The 20,611-nt window shown below is 40.6% G+C and overlaps 2 protein-coding genes and 1 long non-coding RNA gene across 3 annotated transcripts; 2 read left to right on the top strand and 1 right to left on the bottom strand.

Moving 5' to 3' along the window:
- Positions 1-377: 377 nt before the first annotated feature.
- sh3bgrl (SH3 domain binding glutamate-rich protein like) lies at positions 378-14,270 on the top strand. The gene is made up of 4 exons (XM_028008632.1): positions 378-626; positions 10,312-10,497; positions 13,081-13,161; positions 13,511-14,270. The coding sequence occupies exons 1-4, from the start codon at positions 582-584 to the stop codon at positions 13,544-13,546; spliced, it is 348 nt and encodes a 115-aa protein (XP_027864433.1). The 5' UTR covers positions 378-581; the 3' UTR covers positions 13,547-14,270.
- On the bottom strand, positions 6,690-10,305 carry LOC114139027 (uncharacterized). The gene is made up of 2 exons (XR_003594369.1): positions 8,846-10,305; positions 6,690-8,751 (listed from the first exon to the last, which is right to left on the bottom strand). It is a non-coding gene; the product is annotated as an uncharacterized LOC114139027 (long non-coding RNA).
- A 1,259-nt stretch (positions 14,271-15,529) lies between the features above and the next one.
- LOC114138707 (uncharacterized) lies at positions 15,530-18,367 on the top strand. The gene is made up of 2 exons (XM_028008098.1): positions 15,530-17,016; positions 17,370-18,367. The coding sequence occupies exons 1-2, from the start codon at positions 16,848-16,850 to the stop codon at positions 18,044-18,046; spliced, it is 846 nt and encodes a 281-aa protein (XP_027863899.1). The 5' UTR covers positions 15,530-16,847; the 3' UTR covers positions 18,047-18,367.
- Positions 18,368-20,611: the final 2,244 nt, after the last annotated feature.

Below are 20,611 nucleotides of genomic sequence, written 5' to 3'. Positions count from 1 at the left end.
GCTACACAAAGACGGCTTGAAAATAAAAATAAAATCACAGCAAATATCCTCACTTTTAATTCACGATCCACGCGCGTGCACGCCGGAGTATTCTCTGACACGCGCCGCAGGGCTCAAGGAAAAAAAAAAAAAATGGAGTCTGGCTCAGACAAAGGGCTCCGCGCTGGAATATTCTCAGACAACATAACCTCGAAGTGATGCCATCTTGACAGCCCTATCGCCCTGTGCGCGTGCGCGTCTGCGCGTGCGCCCTCTTCGAGCTCGACGGAGAGAGGGAGGCTTACAGAGAGAGAGAGAGAGAAAGAGAAAGGGTTAGGGAGAGAGAGAGAGAGAGAAGGGGCGGAGAGCTGGAGGAGGAGGAGGAATGCCAAGCTCCATCCAGAGCTAAGAGCAGAAGCATTTGCGCAGATAGTCTGCGCTGCAAGAACACACTCTCGGTTTCCCAGCCTCGGAAGTTTCTAGGCTTTTTAAAATCATTATCATTATTATTGTTATTGCGCCTCTGCTGCTCCATCGGCCTGCAACGGAGCACGCGACGACAGCAGCCAGCCTGTGATAATAGACTGCATCAGGGATAAAAGATGGTGATCAAAGTGTACATAGCAACGTCCTCCGGATCCACCTCGGTAAGGGATACAACAATGGCATGACTTGTTTGCTGGAGGTTCGTTGTTTTTTTCTTTTTCCTTAAGCAGGATTTATTCAGAAGATCCAGGGATGTTTTCCCTTTTTTTTCTGGAGGGGTTAGGTGAACTTTGATTGGATTGGTTTCCACCAGGCTGTCATCTTTCTGTCTAAAGAATCATCTGAATCATCAGTAAAGACTTTGACTGCTTTCTTCTAGAAGTTTAGAGCATTCACAGGGGGGCTCGTCTCTTGATTTTTGCTAACTTTGCCACAGAGGCAGAAACACAGAGGAAGTACTTTTGGCATGACAGACCTCACTTCTCTCAAAGCTGCGGTTTGTAACAGTCACAGCTTCCGGATGTGACAATTCAGGCCTTTTTATTCAGCTGAAACGCCCCAAATGACAAGCAAAACAATCACTTTATAAAAAAACCCCCAAAAAACACAACTGTAAATCAGTAACGGTCTTGAGATTCAGTGCCGTGTCACCTGATGCCAGCCCACGCTGCTTGGGTCTGGCTCGCTCCGGAAAGCATAGAGAGGTTAGACGTTCTCCTCGGGGTTATGCGGCATTGAGGAGTGTTTGCTACGGATTTGCAACTTTCTTTCGGAGTGGATTGGAATGATGGTGATGCAATTCTCCAGGGCCTCACTTTCAGAGAGGCAGCTGCAGCAGAGGAGCAGGGTTTAGGACTTTCTGGAAACCACAACTTGTTCTTGCCCTCATTACGTACTAGTTTACTGTTGAATTCGGACAAAAACGTGTTACTTCTGACACACATCGATCACAAATGTTGCGTTCACGGTACTTTGGAAAGGTTTAGAGCTTGGGGGTGGAGGTTCACCTCTACAGCTGGAGAATGACCCTAAACATACAACATAGAGCTACAGTGGAATGGTTTGGATTGAGGCTTAATTATGGGTTAGGACGGCGTAAAACTCCTAACCTGGATCCAAATGAGAACTTGCAGTAAGACAAGAAACAATGAATGAAATTTTATGTTGACTCTACATCCAATTTGTCTGAATTTGAACTATTTTGAAAGGCGACAACTTTCACTGTTGGTGGAGATAAATCCCCTGTAAAAAAAAAAGAAAACAAGTTTGATTCAGGTGGCTGAATACAAATGCACAGCTCATGCAAATGCTAGCTTATAATTCAGTCTTCGAAGGACGTACAGTTTCCCTTCCGCTTCAAAATATGTTCCCACTTCATATTGCTGTATCGTGTAAAGTCCTAAAAATACACCCAAAGTTGTGGTTTAGCAGCTCCCAACAGACAAACCCATCAAACACAGAGCCTCTTTCATTTGAACTATCCTGGGAGGCTATTACAGCAAATGACATTTGCATTGGCTCTACGCATGAGGAGCATTACAGGACAGGAACTTCCTGTGGAGTCAGGGTGGGGAGCCAGAATGTCTTCGGTGCGCTGTTGTACGTCTGGGCTGCAGCATTTCCTCTCATTGATCCGTCTACAGTACCGTCTGCTGGAGCAAGTGGACGACCTTATGCTCTGTGTGCACAAACACACACACACACACACACACACACACACCCTGCACTGCTTGATAGGTCAATCTATATCATAATGTTACTTCTATCTAGTTATCTTGACCTGGTCTGCCATGAAACTACATTCTTGCTGATCTAGTCAAAGGTTTGTATGTTTGATCAAATGCATGACTGAAAACGTATTTTATACCATCTCTTTCCCGTGGTGCACTCTGTGTCACAGAATGACGGGGCAGTAAAGAGCACGGAGATGAGTAGGAGTATTTCCAAAATACCATCTTGAGCCTGTGCTTTGTGGGCAAACTCTTCCAACGGTTGTCGTTCTCACCGACGGATTTTAATCTCCATAACAAGTGACAGTTTTCTTCCTGTTTTCTTCTATATGAATTTAAAGGGATTGGTGGAATGATCAGATGGTTCTGGCTGCCACTGATACACCTGAAGCTCTTAATCCATGATTAGAACTGAAGACGCCTTTTGAGTCAGAGGTGAGGCAAGAGACGAAGTCCATCTGCTTTCTGTTTAGGTACTTAGGATAGCTGTGTCCTCGACGACTAAGAACCTACAACAGCGTGAGGCGTACGTAGGCATGTTGAAATTAGAGATGCACCTTTTGGAGAGGTCCAGATGTTTAGCTTTTGTCATATTTTTTGATTGATTATCACAGAGATTAAGCTTATTATAGTTGGAAGGCTTTTGTTACAGCGCATTCCTCATGTCTGAAATATTGTCCATGATTCAGGCGTAAGTCAAACTCACTATGGGCCACTTATTTTGAAAGATAGCCAAGTGTTGCATGCCTTTCTTGGATGTTTGATAGACTCTTACATCTCTGCTTTTGTCTCTATTCGCTGTTGCAACCCAAAGGTGAAAAAGTTGTTGGACGTAATAAAGGCAAATGGTCAGGGGAAATCTTGATATGTGTTATTCCCATTTAGTACACGGTTTTCTAACCGGAGGAGAGTGTCCTTTGTTGTATTGCCAGCTACAGTTTGAGTCACTTCAGGAAGTACATTATCTTGTCTGATTGGAAATTCTCTAGGAAGCTCTTCCAATACTTCTTCCAAAGGAGTAAATAAAAATGAGTTCATACAAGGTACAGCTTACTAGGTCCCAATGTCAGCACTCTTCCTGGAATAGCACAGACATTATCTTTTGGATATTACCCTGCTTTCTCGAGGTTACAATGAGTTTGCATTTGGAAAGCAAAAGGAGTAGTTTTACCCAAATCTACATATGCAAATGTTCTGTACACCTGCACGAGTCCTACTAGTCTGTAGACAAACAAGGGCAACCTGAAAGGGAAATTTTACTGAAGGATCAAAGTAAAACATTAGCCACAACTGAGGAACCTTTCCTGCTCTTATTTCCATTTATGCTCAACAGTCTCACAGTTGAACTGCTTCCTCCTTGCCTCAATAAATGAGCAATATAACTCGTGAACATGTTCGGGCCTTATTTGTGTCAGGTACGCCACACTTGACGCCCTGTTGGTTCTAAATTAGCTTTGTTTAGGATGGCTGCTGTGGCTAGCCAGGCAGTTTGTGTTAGAAACTATTCCTTTTGGAGATTACTTTTTATCGTACCTTTGGGTAGCGGCAGGGAACCCGTCCAGAGTGTCGGCGTAAGACCCTGTTGTGGCAGTGCTGTAAATGCTGACTGAGCTGAGGACTGGGTGGGAGCGGCTACCAGTCACCACATTCCAGTAAGTTGTTGTTTATGGTGGAAATCAGGCTACATCTAATCTCAACAAACCTTTATCCCTTAGAAACACACAGGGCCGGAGTCGATTCTTGTTTCCTTTAGCTCAGACGGCAGGTTTAAAAATTGGGCCTGCGTTGAATTAGGAACGTATTCAGTCTTATCTTTGTGGCACACTGTTTCAATGTGTTTTCTTTTCTGCCTGACTGGACCGTACATAAACCAACGTTGGTTCTGGGTCAGCAGAAAAATCAGTCTCAGCCTCATTGATCTAAGCCCGCGTTGTTGGATGCAGTTCGTCCAATCAATGGCCGCTATTGTCTAGCAGCTGTTAACGCCGTGAGTTAACAGCTGACCTTTTTCTGGGATTGATCAGGCCTGGATCTGATCTCACGCCGGACCAAAGCTCCGTGGAATGTAAACCACGGTGCATGATGCTGCACATTCCACTTCCTACACCTTTAGATGAGCACAGTCCTCCTTAAAAATGTTAAATATTTGCAGCATTGTCGGAAAGGCCCAATTTTCCACATCCAGAAATGAACAACAGATTTTGTCTGTATTGGATGTGTTGACGAAATATTAGCGGATCAGGATATTTTGCTGTAAAATAAAGAAAACGTTAATCCACAACTGTTTCTTAATATATCTTATTAAATTCTGGGGAATAATTGTGTTTGTCGTGTGAAAACGCATGCAATTCAAAGGGCAATCAGGGTTATCTTGGTACGATGAAATCCTTTTAGAATGTTTACTGAGAAAAAGTACAGAAAAACGTATGCACAGTACTTTCCCTGTAGTAGCTCTATAACTTTACTAGTGGTGGGACTCGATTGAAATTTCTAACAGCGTTAATTGCAGGGTCTGTAATTAATAATTATTTTAATCAAAAACCATATATTGCCAAAATACCCAATGTTTTCAATTCAAAAACCCTCTTCTGTGTCAAATTATTGAATATATAGACATATGAGCTCAACAACAAAGACATTTATTGTTTTTGTTATTTAGGTTATTCAGCTTTCAAATGTGTGAGTAACTCCTGATTATTTATGTCACTTTTTAAAAAGAAAAGTCTTTAAATATGTGGCATGTGGATGCTGATGTTAGCTGTACTGATGTCTGTACTGATGCTACATGTTTAGCATCGAGATGCTATTTTAGGCTCGTATTCAGGCAATTTTTGAGCAAAAATTAACCACTGGTCAGTCAAGAGAAGCAACCTTATCATCTGTCGTTGTTGTTTGTGGATGTCGCTTGTGCGTCAGACTAAGGGGCATGCCAGAAACAAGGTACAGATACAAGGTTCTGACTGGAACCTTTGTATGGAAAGAAAAAATTAAACTTTTAATTGCGTAATTTTTTTAAATGAGTTAAAATCTTTGTAATTAAACTCCGATTTGTCAGATTTATGTCCACATTGCTTGTGTTTTTGTTGTCAATGACAACTAGATTTTTTCCTCTACCTAAAAGTGTGATGGATCTCAAAGTGGTCTTTTCTTGTGGCGTGAACCTTCACAGTGTTTTTCATAGAGTATTCATAACTCAAGGTCTGTCACCTTCAGATCTGTAAATATTCAAAAAGAACTGTTTCCTTCCTAGTCATAGTGTTTCACAGACATCACCAGAAGCCAATACTCAGCAATCACGGTGCCTTTCCACCAAGTAATGTGGCACTGTTATGTTGATGGACCTCTACAACAAGTTAAAGGGGCAGTAATGTGTGTTTTCCAGACACATAGGGCCATTTTATAGCACAGACAAGCAACTATGTTACCTTCAGTTGTTGTAAAAATGCATAATTCAAAAAGAAATTTGACTTCGCATTTTATCACCTTGAAACTGGGCCTCCGTCTCTTTAAGAAGCTCCTACTCGTCCCGAAGATTTGGGACATTTGATAGGACATGTGAAAATTGTAGTTGTTGAACGCACCACAAGAAACTAAACTGGTCTGAAAGTATGCCATGTTTTATCAAAGTCATCAAAAACAATCAATCATGTCTTTAGAGTTGTAAAAATCTGAAGAATTCAAATGTATAATGTCAAATAGATTGTTGCCAAATAACTGTCAGTACGTTTTCTTACCTCTCCAGGTGTGATTTATGAAAACAATGATCACAGTAACAAGGTTCGGAAAGGTCTGACTCACAAAGGCAATGCTTGGTAAAGTCTTATATTTTATGGGTAATGATTTCAAACTGCATGTTAAAGAAATCTTAGGCCAGCTGCCAGCTGCCGACACCTGATTGAGATCTCGGTAACAGGGACGGTTAAGCTACTGGTCGCCACGGGGACAACAAGATGATGGGAAATAAAGAGGAAAATGTGGGTCGATCGCAATCTGTATCCTTGTTTACACAACAATAATGTAACGATAACGCTCTGTTGTCCTTACATTGCGCTGTCCTTCTAGCAACAGAATCTGTTTCAAACTGCGCACAACACATCTACACCAGAGAATCAACACTTGGATTTTTTATTTTTTTTGTCTGTTCCATGTTTGCATTTCTGTTGATCTATCAGGATATTTTCATCCTGTTTTCTGTGCAACCTGAGACGCTCCCAAACAAAGGCTGGGTCAGGCAAATCAGGCTTTCAAAACGTTGCAGGTTTGCAGCCTGGAAGCCCCGCAGTAGTGGTGTAACAGGCTCTCTCTGCCTGTTACAAAAAAACAACCTATTGGTGCAGGGTAATTTCGTACCATTCTAGAGAAATGGATTGCATCTGAACTGCACAAGGAAAGAGGAGAAACATATTTGAAAAATTAAAGAGATCCCTTTAAATACTCACTTTTTAATTATGAAATGTTCACATGTCATTTTCAACTAAACGGCCAACTTTTAAAAAAAAAAAGACCTTTCCTAACATATTAAACAAAAAACATAAACAGAGGATGTTTGTTCTGACTCAGGAGAAGTGTCAGGCACCCTGGTGGCAAAGGGTTTTCTTGGCAGTCCAGCTAAATATTTGGGATATTTGAAGGGATAAAGAGAAGCGGTGTTTGCTGAAAGCACCTCAAAACATTCGGATAACCAAAATCAACTGAATGCTACAATGTGGCTTAAAAATAAAGCCACTGACTATTTTCATACCACATCAGATTATAGTTTTTTTTTTAATCGATTTGTTTTTCTTGCTTTCTTCTCTAAAAGAGAAATTCAAAAGGAGAGAAATTTTCAAAGAGTGGTTTCATTCCAATCATCCCTGTTTTGACTATTTGAGTTGATTATTTGAGTTGCACTACGGCGTATTGGGGCCGGACTAAGGAAATTTTTGTTTAATTACAAGAATACAGTCATAATATTACCAGAATAGGGATGTGATCTTAGCACACAAAAAAAGTCATACGATGACGATAAAAAAGACTTTTTAATGAGAAAAACATTGGATAGATTTATCAGGATCAGATTGACCAGCTCAGTTTCTCTGGTTCTTTCTTCTAAATAGACACAGTTGTTTTTGCACAGCAGTTTCCAAGTCCTGCTGCAGAGGGATGATTTGATGCTGATGTGGTAAAAGATGAAATATTTCTACTAAGTATCATCTTTAAAACTTACACCAAAGTGCAACTGCAAATGCTAGTAAGCTTTGCAGTTCCAGACAAACCAATAAAATTATCTTCCGAAGAAATAGACCTGACACAGCATGAGAGAAAAAGAGAAAAATTCCTGCTTCTGACCGCTCCTGAAGACAAAGACAGTTTGTTTCCCTCCTTGCCAAAATCACCAGAGGCTCAAGTCAGGGCAGAGGACAGCAGAGAGCATTTCGAATGGGCAGAGCAGGGAGTTCCCACTGAGCAATTAGAGCAAGAGGCAGATGGCATGTGGCCAGTTTGTCCCACAAATTAATTTTGCTTGGCAACGGCACAATGCGCATGCTTTCTGCGGCCAGAGTTAGCTAACATGAAGGAGGAAAAGACAAATGTGCCATCAACGGGATTTAGGACCAGGTCAGTCTGTTGGAGGCGACGCAGATTTGAGTCAAATGAAGTACAAATGTGTGTGTGTGTGTGTGTTAGTGGAGACAGGGTCTGTTAAACCGTGTGCGTGTGTGGCGTTCTGCTCGGCTGCTGTAGCCCCACGCCGGTTCCCGTAGCATGCTGGCGTTTGGGACTTTGCCCCCTTTTCCAGCCCGGTCATGAATTCACACTGTGCCACGGCTAATCTGCCAGCACTGGTTTACACGCCTCGGTGTTGTCTCAGCAGACGGTTGTTAAGTAATCCACCTGTCTTCATCTGGATGCCATAAAACACTGGGAGGAGCCCGCGTAACGGAGGGGGCAGTCGGAGCTGTCGGGGCGACGGCGGCAGCTCGATCCTCAGGTGTTGGTTTTGAGGCGAAGCTGCGTTTATGTGTGTGAATGCAGCGTGTGCAGCAGAGAGTGGGATATGTGTGGGTTTCTCCTCGCAGAAGGCCTTATTTGGCTCCTGTTTGACCAGTTACCTCCTCTTGAGTCCCAGAGGAGCTCTTGTTTCCGTCTGGCCTTGTAGGGCCATCCTCCCTTCTTACACACACCCACTGGGAGCCTATTGGACTGCCCTGACACACACACACACACACACTCTCTCTCTCTCACATATTGACGTCTTGAGACGAAAGACGGCAAGAGTTAAAGTCTTAATGTTCAGCCTTTGTGTCTGTCTTCTTAGGATCCTTTGTGCTAAAATGTAAAACAAAACACGACGGTTTGCTTTAGAAGAGATTCGATCTGAAGCCACATCAATCCAGAGACAGTTTCACTTCCTTTTGGCTGAAAAGTTGCACTTTGTTCCTCCTTTCCGGTTAGAGTTAGGAGAGGCCTGCTGTTTTTATGTTAACAAGACAGATATTTAGCAGAAGAGGCAAACGGGATGAGTGGATGGAGCAGACAGGCTGTTGGCAGAAATGCCTGTCGAAAAGGTTCACACCTACATGAAAAAACCAGACAGGAAGAGAAATATTCAACTGCCTCCACATTAAGGAAATACATGTGTTCAGGTTTTTTAAATTTTTTTTTATTACCTTCCTGGAGTCAAGCTAAGTCAGATGTATTTGTAAAGCCCATTTCAGCAGCAAAGTGCTGTACATGATACAAGCATAACACAATTACTAAACGTGATGAGGACATAAAACAAACACACAAGCAGCAAATATTACATATTCTAAAGCATCATCATCAAAATCATCCAAAAATTACTACAGAATATTGAAACGAAGACCAGAAATAAGAATGTTCCGGTTATTATTGCTCAAGGTCAACTAAGAAAATGGATTTTAGCCCTTTTTTTAGCCTTAAAAATGGTTTTAAAAGCTAAAAACTCCCAGAAAACCTTCTGGAAGTTTGTTCCAGATTAGTGATGCATGAAAACTTAAAGATGCTCCTCTACATTTGGTTCTGGTTCTGGGTACGCAGAGCAGACCAGAACCACAGAAACTAAAAGGTCTGGAAGGTTGATACAACAACAAGCAGGTCTTTAATATAATTTATTGCTAAACCGTTTGGTGATTTATAAACAACAGTATTTTAAAGTCTATTCTCTGAGCTACAGGAGAGTGAACCGGGTTTAATGTGCTCCTTCTTCCTGGTTTTAGTCAGAACTCCAGCAGCAGCAGCTGGACGATTGAGTTTTTTTTTTTCTTTTGGTAGGCAGACCTGTGAGGACACTGTTGCAGCATGGTGCCACATTTTCTTTCTCAAGATCTTGTTGGAACATTGATTCTTTAAACCTGGGAACGTTCTTCAGGTGACAGAAGGCCGACTTCGTAACTGTCTTCATGTGACTCTGAACGTTCAGGTCAGAGTTAATCACTATGCCAGGTAGTTCTGCATCAGCAATTTGATAATTGCTGTTTTTGAATCCACGGGGAAAATGTCTGATGAGAAGATTACTGTTTATAATTATATGCTATACCTGGAGTAGAAGTGGAAGAAAATATTTTATAAATGATCTACTAATAGAAGTCTGGAAAGTGTGACATATGCGTTTAGCCTTTTTTACTTGATACCCCCAAATAAAATCCAGGATAATAGAGTGGATACAAAAAAAAATAGTGGTCTAATTGAAGCTAAATATTAACATATGTAACTTCAGTCGCAAAGAAAAATAGTGCAACTTTTTCTTTGTTGCTAACAAAATCTCAAATATTCTTCAAAGTGTTTTAATTACATTCCTTAGTAACATTTTGACTGTAGGTAGATTAATTTCCCTTTTGGGTTTTTTTTGCAAATAAAATCCAGTATGTCTACCTACCGCTAGTAAAACATAACATTAACTTCACCCACTTTTCAGCAAAACGTGGTAACCTAGCAACAGAGCAACTTCCTTAGCTCTATTTATCTCATCGTAGACGCTTCCTCCTCTCCGCAGCAGACTAGTGACAGAGCGGTGAACCCTGCGCTTCCTCCTGATTTTGCAGCTAATAACTGACAGCTTCCTTCTTTCTCTCTCTCTTTTCTTGCTTGTTTTCCATCTCCGCCCCCAACGCAGATTAAAAAGCAGCAGCAGGACGTGATGGGCTTCCTGGCGGCCAATAAGATCGAGTACGAGGAGTGCGACATCGCGGCCAACGAGGCCAACAGGAAGTGGATGAGGGAGAACGTACCGGAGGAGTCACGACCTGCCACGGGGAACCCTCTGCCCCCTCAGATTTTTAATGAAGAAAAATACTGCGGGGTGAGGCCCACTGGATACATTAGAACCACTGACAAATTCAAGACAAATTCATCTTAAACTGCAACTCATTAGAGGGCTTATTTTGATTTTTGCTTATTAGTGAAGTTATTAAAGAAGAAATCATTTGTGAGAAGCATTTGTGGAAATTGGTAATTACGTGTAAAGAGCCTTAAAATAGAGCCGCCGTCTTTTATGACCAGCTGTGCTGCTACGATGCGTTCAAGAACATTTTTTACATGTAGCAGTTTGTTTATTAGACAAACTCTAAAGTGACCTAAGCATTTTCTGCTATCCAATATCTGAAAAACCTTTTCAAAAGAACCCATAATTACATCATGATTAGGGATTTTATTGTTATGAAGTAATTTTATTAACTGATAAAATAGCTGTGTTTCCATTACAAATGTGCACAAATTATTTGGTCAAAATTCAGCTAATGTCAAAAAGAAAAAAAGTGCAATTGCGGTCTTTCCATTAAATAAGAAACACAATTAAAATCACACGTGAACAAAGCTGTTCATACGACGTCATAAAAAAAAACATGGAACGCCGTCAGCCTCTTATTACCACTTCCTGTCGTCTTCTTCGTCTTTTCCGCCAGTAGGGACATCCGGTTGTTGATCATGTGACTGGTGTGATGCGGGGAAAAAAACGTGTTTCCATTGCAGCGTCGCGAAATACACTAATTTGAAAAACTACCTCATCCTGGCGCAAAACCTTTACATAGAAAAACATAAAATCTGTTTCTGAAATTTCTGTGTTTTCATCAAGTATATGATCAATGGGAACGCAGGTACTAACAACAAATCTCTGGTCAGGTTTGTAGCACTGAAGCATATTGAATCTTTTTGTCTATTTGTACGTACCAAACTGGGATTTTTGTGTACTGGTACCTGATAAAAGACAGGTGCTTAGGAAAAGCATTTCCATAAAGTTTTGCATATTATTCAGTCAGCATTTGACTGCAAACAAATTCTGTGACATCTTTATCTGACCGTGTGAGCAGAGGGAAAATATACCCATGGACAAGAGCTTCATTTAAGTCACATCACCAGGTATTAAAAGTAAATAGTGAATAGTTAACTTTCCCACATTAACCAGAGACCAGTTCTGTGAAGTTTTTGCTTATTTCTCGATTAGGAAAATGCTTACATAACCAGGCCAAAGCCAAAACAAATGCACACATAAGTTATCTTCTGAAACAAAATGTTAAATTCTGTTTTTTCATTACGCTGTCGTTTTGCTCCGCTCAGGGACGCTATTCAGCGACGCAGCATGTCAGCACGGCGTGAACGCTGCCGCTAAAAGCATGCTGGCTGTTTGCAGGAGTCCTGCGCGGCTGAAGGTGAAACTGCGCTTGCAGGTTGTATTAAATGTCACAGACAAAAGAGCAGAGCGTTTTCCCAGGACGTCTGCAGCTGTAGGGCGTGTTTGAGTGTGTGGGAGAAAAAGGAGGGAATGTAAAAGGACCGAGACTGAGCGAGGAACCAGGAATGCCAGCGACTCTGTCCGACCAAACGGAACGTGGGGGGAGTACGGGCGGCTTGTTCATCTCAGCTGTTCTCTAACCTCTGCGATTAGACTGGCTGTGAAAACTCACGCAACGTCATCCATCAAACCACAGTGGCGTGGCAGTCACTCACAGTGTGCTGCAAAATGATGTGTAAAACCTTTCCATATATTACAGTCAAGAAAAGAAAAAAAAACCCCACAAGGTTGAAAACTAAAACCAGGCATTGTGCAGACCGAAAAATGTGTAGGTAGAAGCATAACCTTATTATGCCTTCAATTTCTTTTTATAGATACAGTAAATTATCAAATGCAAATATCACAATGTTCCCTATATGTTCTTCTAAAACATATCTCCAAAGAATTCCAGCTGCGTCAAACTCATAAAAGAAAAATATAATCAAACCTTACTGTGGTGAAAACAACTGTGTATTAATAAAGTACCTGCAGAAAAAATATGAATGAAAACAAATAGAAACTTAAAAATCTTTTATTCTGAATGTAAAAATCTCTCAGATTTTTCGATGTTAACTAAATTAACAAAAAGTATTTATGTTAATTTAGTTAACATAAATAATATTATTTATATTAACTAAATTAACATTAAGACCCAGACATTTAGTTAACATTTATGTTAACTAAATTATTAGTATTTAACATACTGCCTGGGAGACATTGGACCAGCCTAGTTCAAAAACGTGTTAGCATGGCCTAGTCAAAGTACTAGTCATACACTCCAACAAATCTGACTGAGTTAGAGCTGCCTTTGGAAAAGAATGAGCAAAACCTTCCCATACACTTAACTACTTGTGACTATAACTGCACCAAAATATTCTTCTACATAGTGTAGGCTGAACAGAAACATGCCACACATTTCAGATTTCTGTTTTTCCCCATTTATATGCTACTTGGTATTAGTCGATCACATAAAATCTCAATAAAATGAAAACCCTTGGATTGTTGTGGATTTTGAAACATTAATTTCAGAAGATGCTGTTTAGATATAGATGAGTTGATAGCCCTAACCCTGAACCCACTGAACTGTTGATGCTTATCTTTTTTTTTTTTCTTTAGAACTACGAGGCCTTCTTCGACGCCAGAGAGGACAACGCTGTGTATGCATTTCTGGGTCTGACTGCTCCTCCAGGTTCGAAGGTGAGCTCATAAAACAAAAACACATCAGCATTTGTCCTTTCTGTGAATTGGCAGTGCTTCAGTATAACCATACAGAACATCTCTAAATATAACTGTGTTAATTCCGGCTCAGAAAACACGTTTATAATCGTCACACAATTCATCTGTCCAGCAAACCGCATCCTCACTCCACAGTGTCTACTCTCTTGCTCACTGGCACCTCCTGTCTGCCGCAGCAGGAACTGCAGGCGTAGCGGTTGCCGTAGAAACAAAGCCGTCCTCTACGGCAGATATTTAAGCCGATATCCTCCATTTTAGTGTAACATTCCTTTCTTCCTCTTCTTCTGTCTCCCTCCTTGTTTGTCACTAGGAAGCGGAGGCTCAAGCGAAGAAGGCGCAGCAGTAGCATTTCAATCACCGTTTCTACCTTAAACCTCAGGCCTTCCCAAGACCCAGACCGACCCAGAACCGACCCGGAAGAAAACAAACAAACAAACAAAAAAAACTAAGAGAAACGATTCACCACTCGGCTTATAAGCGCACGGACCGTTCGTTCATTCTTACCTTTACTCAGTGTGTTTTCTTATATTTCCGCCGTGCCTTCCCGGCAGCAGGTGAAAGCACGGAGCTCTCCGGTTAGCCTCAGCCTTGCTAAACCCGTTAGCCTAATGCCCATCTACCATCAGTATGAATGTGAAAACCACATCACCAGGCACAAACGAGCGTCTGAAAGTAATGTAACTGAGATTCAGGGTGCCACCAATGTCATTGTTAAATATTAGCACATAATAATCATTTACACCACCAACCCTGGAAACACCTAATCCAATATTTAGCACTTGACAGTCATTAAAACATCAGCTGCTTTCTGGACAAATGGTCTATTAGCCTCTATTTTTACTTACTTGGTATTGTCTTAATGCTAGGTTATTAGCAATCCTTTTTTTTGTATTTCAATGTTTAAGAATACCTGAAAATGGCCAAATGAGGGATTGGTTTTTTATTATTATTATTATTATGTGTCTGTATTTTTAAGAAAGCTGCAGTTGGAATCATATTTCCTGTTGTGTTTCTTATTTCTGTATAATGCCCCCGAATTTAAATAAAACACAAAGACTGTTGGTCAATCAGTAATGTATATTTTCCACTTTTTTCTGACACTTTTCTATATTTTGTGCACAACAAATATTTCCAGGCTTTAGAATGTAACTTTCTTTGTTTTTACTAAAATGTTTTATTGTTTCTCACGTCATAAATTCTCAATGAATATCCTCTCTTGCACTCTAAATGTATATATCCTTCAGTGACTAAATGAAAATAAATTTTTGTAAAGGTTATGCAAAATCAAAAACCTAGCTACAGGAACATTCAAGCATTTTTACGGCATAAAATTACACTGAAGGCAATTTGAGAAATCTGACCTTTCATTTGAGAACATAAACATCAATTGTAGCTCATATCATCCAAATATCTTCAAAGAGTCGTTCTGGATGTTGAAGGAAGGATCTCTGAAGCAGTCAGTCTTGCAACAAATGGGAAGGAACCTCTGACTGAAGACAATATATGAATGTCATGACATGCTAAATCTGGGCAGCAGAGATTATATTTCATAGCAGCAGGATTAGGGTTCGTTCTAGAAGCGTACTGCAGATGCAACACAATGAATATGTAGAAAAGCAACTCTTGCCCTCAGCATCACAGTATCTGTTATTTTTTGAGCCATTAAACTGCATCATATAAGTGGTGATGAACATATTAGGTAAAGGAATTACACATAATTCTTAATGATTGAACAAGTATGTCATCCGAGAAAGACTGACTAACCGGCTGTATCCAGTGACAATAATTAGTGGAAACAGCAGAGAGATTTACATAAGAGGCACGTTCTTTGAAAAATGCAGAATGGGAACCAAATCCAAAAACCTTCATTTTCATAGTTGAAACTAGGCTAAACTGTACCTTTACAGTGGAGAAATAATGATTGGATCCCCTGGTGAATTTGTATGTTTCCTTGCATAAAAATAAATAAATAAAATCAATTGCATATTATATTTCTTTGGTTTAAATTTAGGATCCATCCATTTTCTTACACCCTTGTCCCTAGGGAGGTGCTGGTGCCTCGCTCCAGCGGACATTTCGGGTGAGAGGCGGGGTCACCTTGGACAGGTCGTCAGTCTGACAGGACAAACAACCATGCATGCACACACACACACACACACACACACACACGTAGGGAGAATTTAGAGAGACCAATTAACCTGACAGTCATATTTTTGAAAGACCCCGGGCCGGGAATCAAACCCAGGACCTTCTTGCTGCAAGGCAACAGTGCTACCTACTGCGCCACTGTGCAGCCCTAAACTTAGGATGTATAGACAAAATAATCAAAAATAAATTCTTGCAATGCAAATACTATATATAAACTAGTTTTCATGTCATTGAATTAAATAAGTATTTGTCTCCCATGTCAACAAAGTGGCACACAGATCGATCTATCAATGAAAACTACTTCTGCTTTCCGCTCATCATGTGTGAATCATCTTTTCAACTCCAACCTCTTCTTTATTTCTGAGTATTAAAAAAAAAGCTGTCAAAGTAGGTCACTCACTAAATAGTGGTGATCTAATAGAGCTGTAGTGATCTAAAAGACCACTAGCTAGAGCTAACAGCTGTTCCTATGATGACTTTGAAAAGCGTGAAATATAACGGACTTGCAAGAAATTGCGTCACGGGGTAAAGATGATCATGAAAATGGTGCCTAAAACTATGACACACACTTAACTTAGAGGTGTCTGCAGAGCTTGATCGTATCTTTAGGAGGTAATTCAGCCAATTTATTGAGATGTGTTGGATGTGGGATGCTATTAAAGTTTTAGGACATCAAGGACTGGAGTTGAGACACCAGATCAAAATAAGTCTGTCAGAAGCAAGGATGCCATATCCCTCCTCTGGCATCAAAGACACAACGACAAAGATGGACGGGATCAAACCGGTGACCGACTGATTACATGACAAACTCCTACCTCCGTCGCCACCAATGCCCTGGCCTTGACAAAGCGGTCTGCTCAACAGCAAGCTCTTTGGCATTGACCCAACACACTGATATTAGGTAAGTCTCTACAGTAAAACACGGAGGTGTAAGATTTACATTTGAAACAGTTTTTCTGCGACGAGTACAGGATAGTTTTACCATACTGACGGGCCAATGTGCCATCAAACCTTGGGCGAGAACCTTCTTCTCTCAGCCAGAACATTAAAGGTTTGCGGAAGACACTTCTAATATTTCAGTGATCCAAAGAGCAGCGCTAAATTAACAAACCATTGACCAAAGAAGTTCGTTGAGATCATGGGGTGACCACCCAGTCTTCAGCTGACTGGAGATGGAGCTGAAGCTTTAAGCCAAGAACGAAGTCAGTTCCTGTACAGAGTAAGGAATCTCTCTTGAAGTGTACAAACTGGCAATCTTTGCCTCCATTCCTGCTTAAGTAGAAATGTACTGATCTTTTTTTTTTTAAACTCTGTGATGTTTGGTGAGATATTAATAAAGGAAGTGGGAGGTGGGGGCTGTCTGTTCTCAAATGCAGAAGTGAAACAGGGCAAAAGAGCTGCATCATTACACTTGCAACGTAACACCGCCATTGAGATTTGAAATTATCGCTCGAATTAAGCCGAAAGGACGGCGCAGAGGAGAGGATATTCCCGGAGTCATGTTGGCTGAAGGTTTTCTCAGATTAATGTGCTACAGGGAGGAGAGAAAGTTCGCCACAGCTTTAAAAAGGAAAGGATATCAGACGAGCACGCGATGTGCCGATCCGCTCATCTGTTCTGCCTCTGAGCCGAACTTTGTCAACCCACAGATACATTTGGCCGAAGAAGGTGAGTAGACTCATTACTACGGTTTTCTAGCAGCATTGTTGGAAGTAGAATCTAGCAATCTAAAAATGCACTATACCACTTTCATCTTGTGTTACTTTTTCTTCTAGTTGCACTGCTTCAGTATGACTGTAGTGCTTCCTCTTTTGCCAGATATGATCTTCCCAACAAACTCTAGCAGTTTTAAATTTACTTTATATTGTTGTTTCTGACAATATCCATGTCCGCCTTACTTTTAAACTCCACATCTCTCTAAATTTAAGGCGTCTAAAGCTTTACATTTGAAATTCGGTAAGGACACATGAAGGGAAAGTGAATGCTAGACTGGAATCATTCAATGTGTTTTCTGTGATCAGAGTCAAACCAGGAAGAGCTGGACCCCAACAAGCCCCAGGGACTGAGAGTTGTGTCTGAGCTTCCAGGCCTCCTGATTCCTGGGTGTTCGCCGGCAGCCGCCCTCCCACCCATCTGCATCGAAGACTGCAGCCTCCTGGAGCATTACCCAGACCTGCAGGTGGCCGACTCGGGCCGCATTTCACACAACCTCCCCAGAGCCGTGGCCAACCAAGAGGACTTTCACTTTCAGCCTAACGAGGCGTGCCTCCAAATGGAGGCCAAACTGGAGTCCATCCCAGACCAGGGGTACCTGGTGATGGGGGCAAGCGAAAACATCAGCTTGGATCTGCCCGGCTTGGAGCCCATGTCCAACTCTGTGTTGAATGGGCTGCTGGAGAAACAGCTGGAGGAGGTTTACATGCAACACCTGACCGACAACTTGGCCCGATGCGACTCCCACTTCGGACACAGCCTCCTGCATGGCCTGGTGCCGCCACCGCAGCCCGGTTGCCAGTCGCACGGGTCGTACTCACTGGAGGCCAGTCTGGAGGAAGGATCCGGGGGAGACAGTGGCGATAAAATTAGTTATCTGAACACCCATAACTTAGCGCCCTGCTCATCCACCTTCAGCTCTCCTATGCTGAGGATTTCAGAGGTGGACAATCCTCAGCTTCAAGGAAACAATCCAGCAAAGTAATAAAAATCATAGTACACAATTTCTTTTTAATATCTGTGCCTGACATTCGATTTTCTAAACCCCTACACCATATGTAAAAGGATTGTATCAGTGTGTTTTATGATGCAAAGCCTTTTTCTTGCCCACTGAAACGATGCCTGGATCAGAGCAGCTTCCACACGCCATCTGCTGTTTGATCCTGGTACTACGTCTACGTGAGCTTACAAGACATTGAATGAATTGAATTTCACAGGCATTGCTAAATTAAATTATGAGATATTTCAGAGTCAGTTATTGCTTGCTGTTTTATACACGAATAAATCATCATTTTTTTCAACTTTATCTTAGTAGCCGCACATATTTGGCTGATTGAAATTATTTATACACCAAGAAGAGGAATATTTGGGGAAAAATTGTGGTGGAGAACAAGAAAGTATAAAGGGAGCCACTCACTAATTCAATCATAGATCAACACACTGAGCTTATGTTTACATGTTTTATCACATTATTATTACAAATTTCAATATACATTTTGGGTTTTTATGTGATAGACCAGGGGTCTGCAACCTTTACAACCTAAAGAGTCATTTTTGATTAGCCAAATAAGACTTGTTTAGAGCCAAAAAAAAAAAAAGTTACCCGACATTTAGGAAAAAAAATAAAATAAAAAAATTACTTTTGAAAACAATTGTCAATATGAAACCATTTAATTTCTATTTTTAGGCTTAAAACAAAGAAAAACAAAAAAACTTTTGCAAAAAGAAGATGGCTATAATGTCCTTTATGGGATGTTGATATTTGCACACAGTTTTAAATGTAATAACATAAATAGAAATAAATAAACATAATTGGTGTATTTAGTTTCATTCTGCTGTGGAATTTCAATATAATTATTCCACGTAAAATTTGCTAAAACCTGCACTTGTTATTTTGTATATATGTTTCTTATTTTCAGTTATTTTTTAAAAATTGTTTTCAGCAAAAGTTAGTAACAGTTGTGTAAGATCCAAAGAGCCACTTATGGCTCCAGATGCGTCGGTTCCAAACCCGCGATGGACCAACACGGAGTAGAGCTTGACTTAGAATCTGAAGGAAAATATTGCATGGATTTCACTTTAAAGTAAATAAAGTACAGGATGTTTTACACTGATAAAATCCAGAGCAATTAAACTGACTCCACATGTTGACTATTTAGTAAATGAAGTTCACCTGAGTGTACTTTGGTCACATTTTGAGTACCGCTTTTCTAGAGAGGCCTCAGAGGTTTGAAATATGTGAGATGGCCCGTTTTAAGGAGTGAGTGAATAAACAGATTTACAAGGATTACGAGATTAGTTACCAGGTAGTTCAGGGAGGAAATTGGGCCGTAAAACAAGATTAGTTTACATTTTTAATTCATTATCTGTAAAGGAAAAAGAGTGCAGCTTAGCTGCAACCCTACCAACACATTAGCCTTCTAGGAAAGACACTGCTTCCTATGAAAGATGCATAAACACAACCTCAAAAAACAGCGGTGTACTTTATATGTTGTTTTATCAATCAAATCAAACTAGTTTTTACCTGTAAATTGACAGATTACGTCAGTGTGAAAAGATGTTCCATATTATTTGAGTTTAAGGATTCCTCATTAAATTACAGTGACAGGTATTTATATGTTTTTTTTAAAAAAAGAAACAGTTTTAATGGGTTTTATTGTTGCGTTCTTTGTCAACCAGCCCTTTGAGGACATTTATAATCTTGATATGTCACAAATTGAAAAATGAGATCGATATTCCTGTCGTAGATGATCTCCACCCAGTCTGACTGAGCTCGCAAACAGGAACGAGTGAAAAACTCAATTTCCAGAAGTTAAAGGGACAGTGTTCTGTAAAATCTACTTTTTTGAACTTGGCATCATGTTAAAGTGCTCCTTCAGACTAGCCACCAGCAATTAGCAAACACCAGCTGAGCTCATTATGGGAGCTACTTCTCAGAGCAACGCTGGTGAAAACTTCATTAAAGGGTTAATGGAGGAGCCATGTTGTGACGACTTCCTGAAGGCAGAGTTTCAGAAAGAGCAGGAACTTCTTAAAGAGACAGAGGCCCAATTTCAAGGCGTTAAATATCGAAGTTAAGTTTCTTTTAAATCATGTTTGATATAAATAGTATTTTTTATAACAACTGAATTTGCCATAGTTACTTGATTGTGTTATAAAATGGCACTATTAAAAGCTGGCAGAGACGAATTTGACAGTATCGACACAGGGAGATTCAAAAATGATGCAAAAAAGAGGTTGAAAACTAATTAAAACCAGTAAAAAGCTAGTTCTAAATAATAAAGCAATCAAATAGCTCCTTTTAAATCCACTTCAGTGTGTTTTCTCTGTATGGTGTGATGCAACATAAGTGCCTAGCGGCTTTTTGGGGACCTCATGTTCTCTTCCTGCTCATCAGAAACATTCAAATCTGAACCGCCAACAGCTCCAATCAGCTGGTTTGAAATTGTAAATGTAAAGCACTTCTCAGACTCATGAAATCAAACTAAATCTCTCCGAAGCCTCGAACGGTGCATGATTAGCGTGAGCTACAGAAAAATGGGGGGTTGTG

This window comes from Xiphophorus couchianus, chromosome 23 (genome assembly GCF_001444195.1).
Source record: "Xiphophorus couchianus chromosome 23, X_couchianus-1.0, whole genome shotgun sequence".
Classification (NCBI taxonomy): domain Eukaryota; kingdom Metazoa; phylum Chordata; class Actinopteri; order Cyprinodontiformes; family Poeciliidae; genus Xiphophorus; species Xiphophorus couchianus.
This window is presented reverse-complemented; position numbering and strand designations above follow the sequence as displayed.

Excerpts from the sequence above, each read along its gene's own strand:
- sh3bgrl (XM_028008632.1), top strand. The coding sequence starts at position 582 with ATGGTGATCAAAGTGTACATAGCAACGTCCTCCGGATCCACCTCG. Across the intron at positions 10,498-13,080 it reads ATGAAGAAAAATACTGCGGG|AACTACGAGGCCTTCTTCGA; the intron begins GTGAGGCCCACT and ends TTTTTTCTTTAG. Across the intron at positions 13,162-13,510 it reads CTGCTCCTCCAGGTTCGAAG|GAAGCGGAGGCTCAAGCGAA; the intron begins GTGAGCTCATAA and ends GTTTGTCACTAG.
- LOC114138707 (XM_028008098.1), top strand. The coding sequence starts at position 16,848 with ATGTTGGCTGAAGGTTTTCTCAGATTAATGTGCTACAGGGAGGAGAGA. Across the intron at positions 17,017-17,369 it reads GATACATTTGGCCGAAGAAG|AGTCAAACCAGGAAGAGCTG; the intron begins GTGAGTAGACTC and ends TTCTGTGATCAG.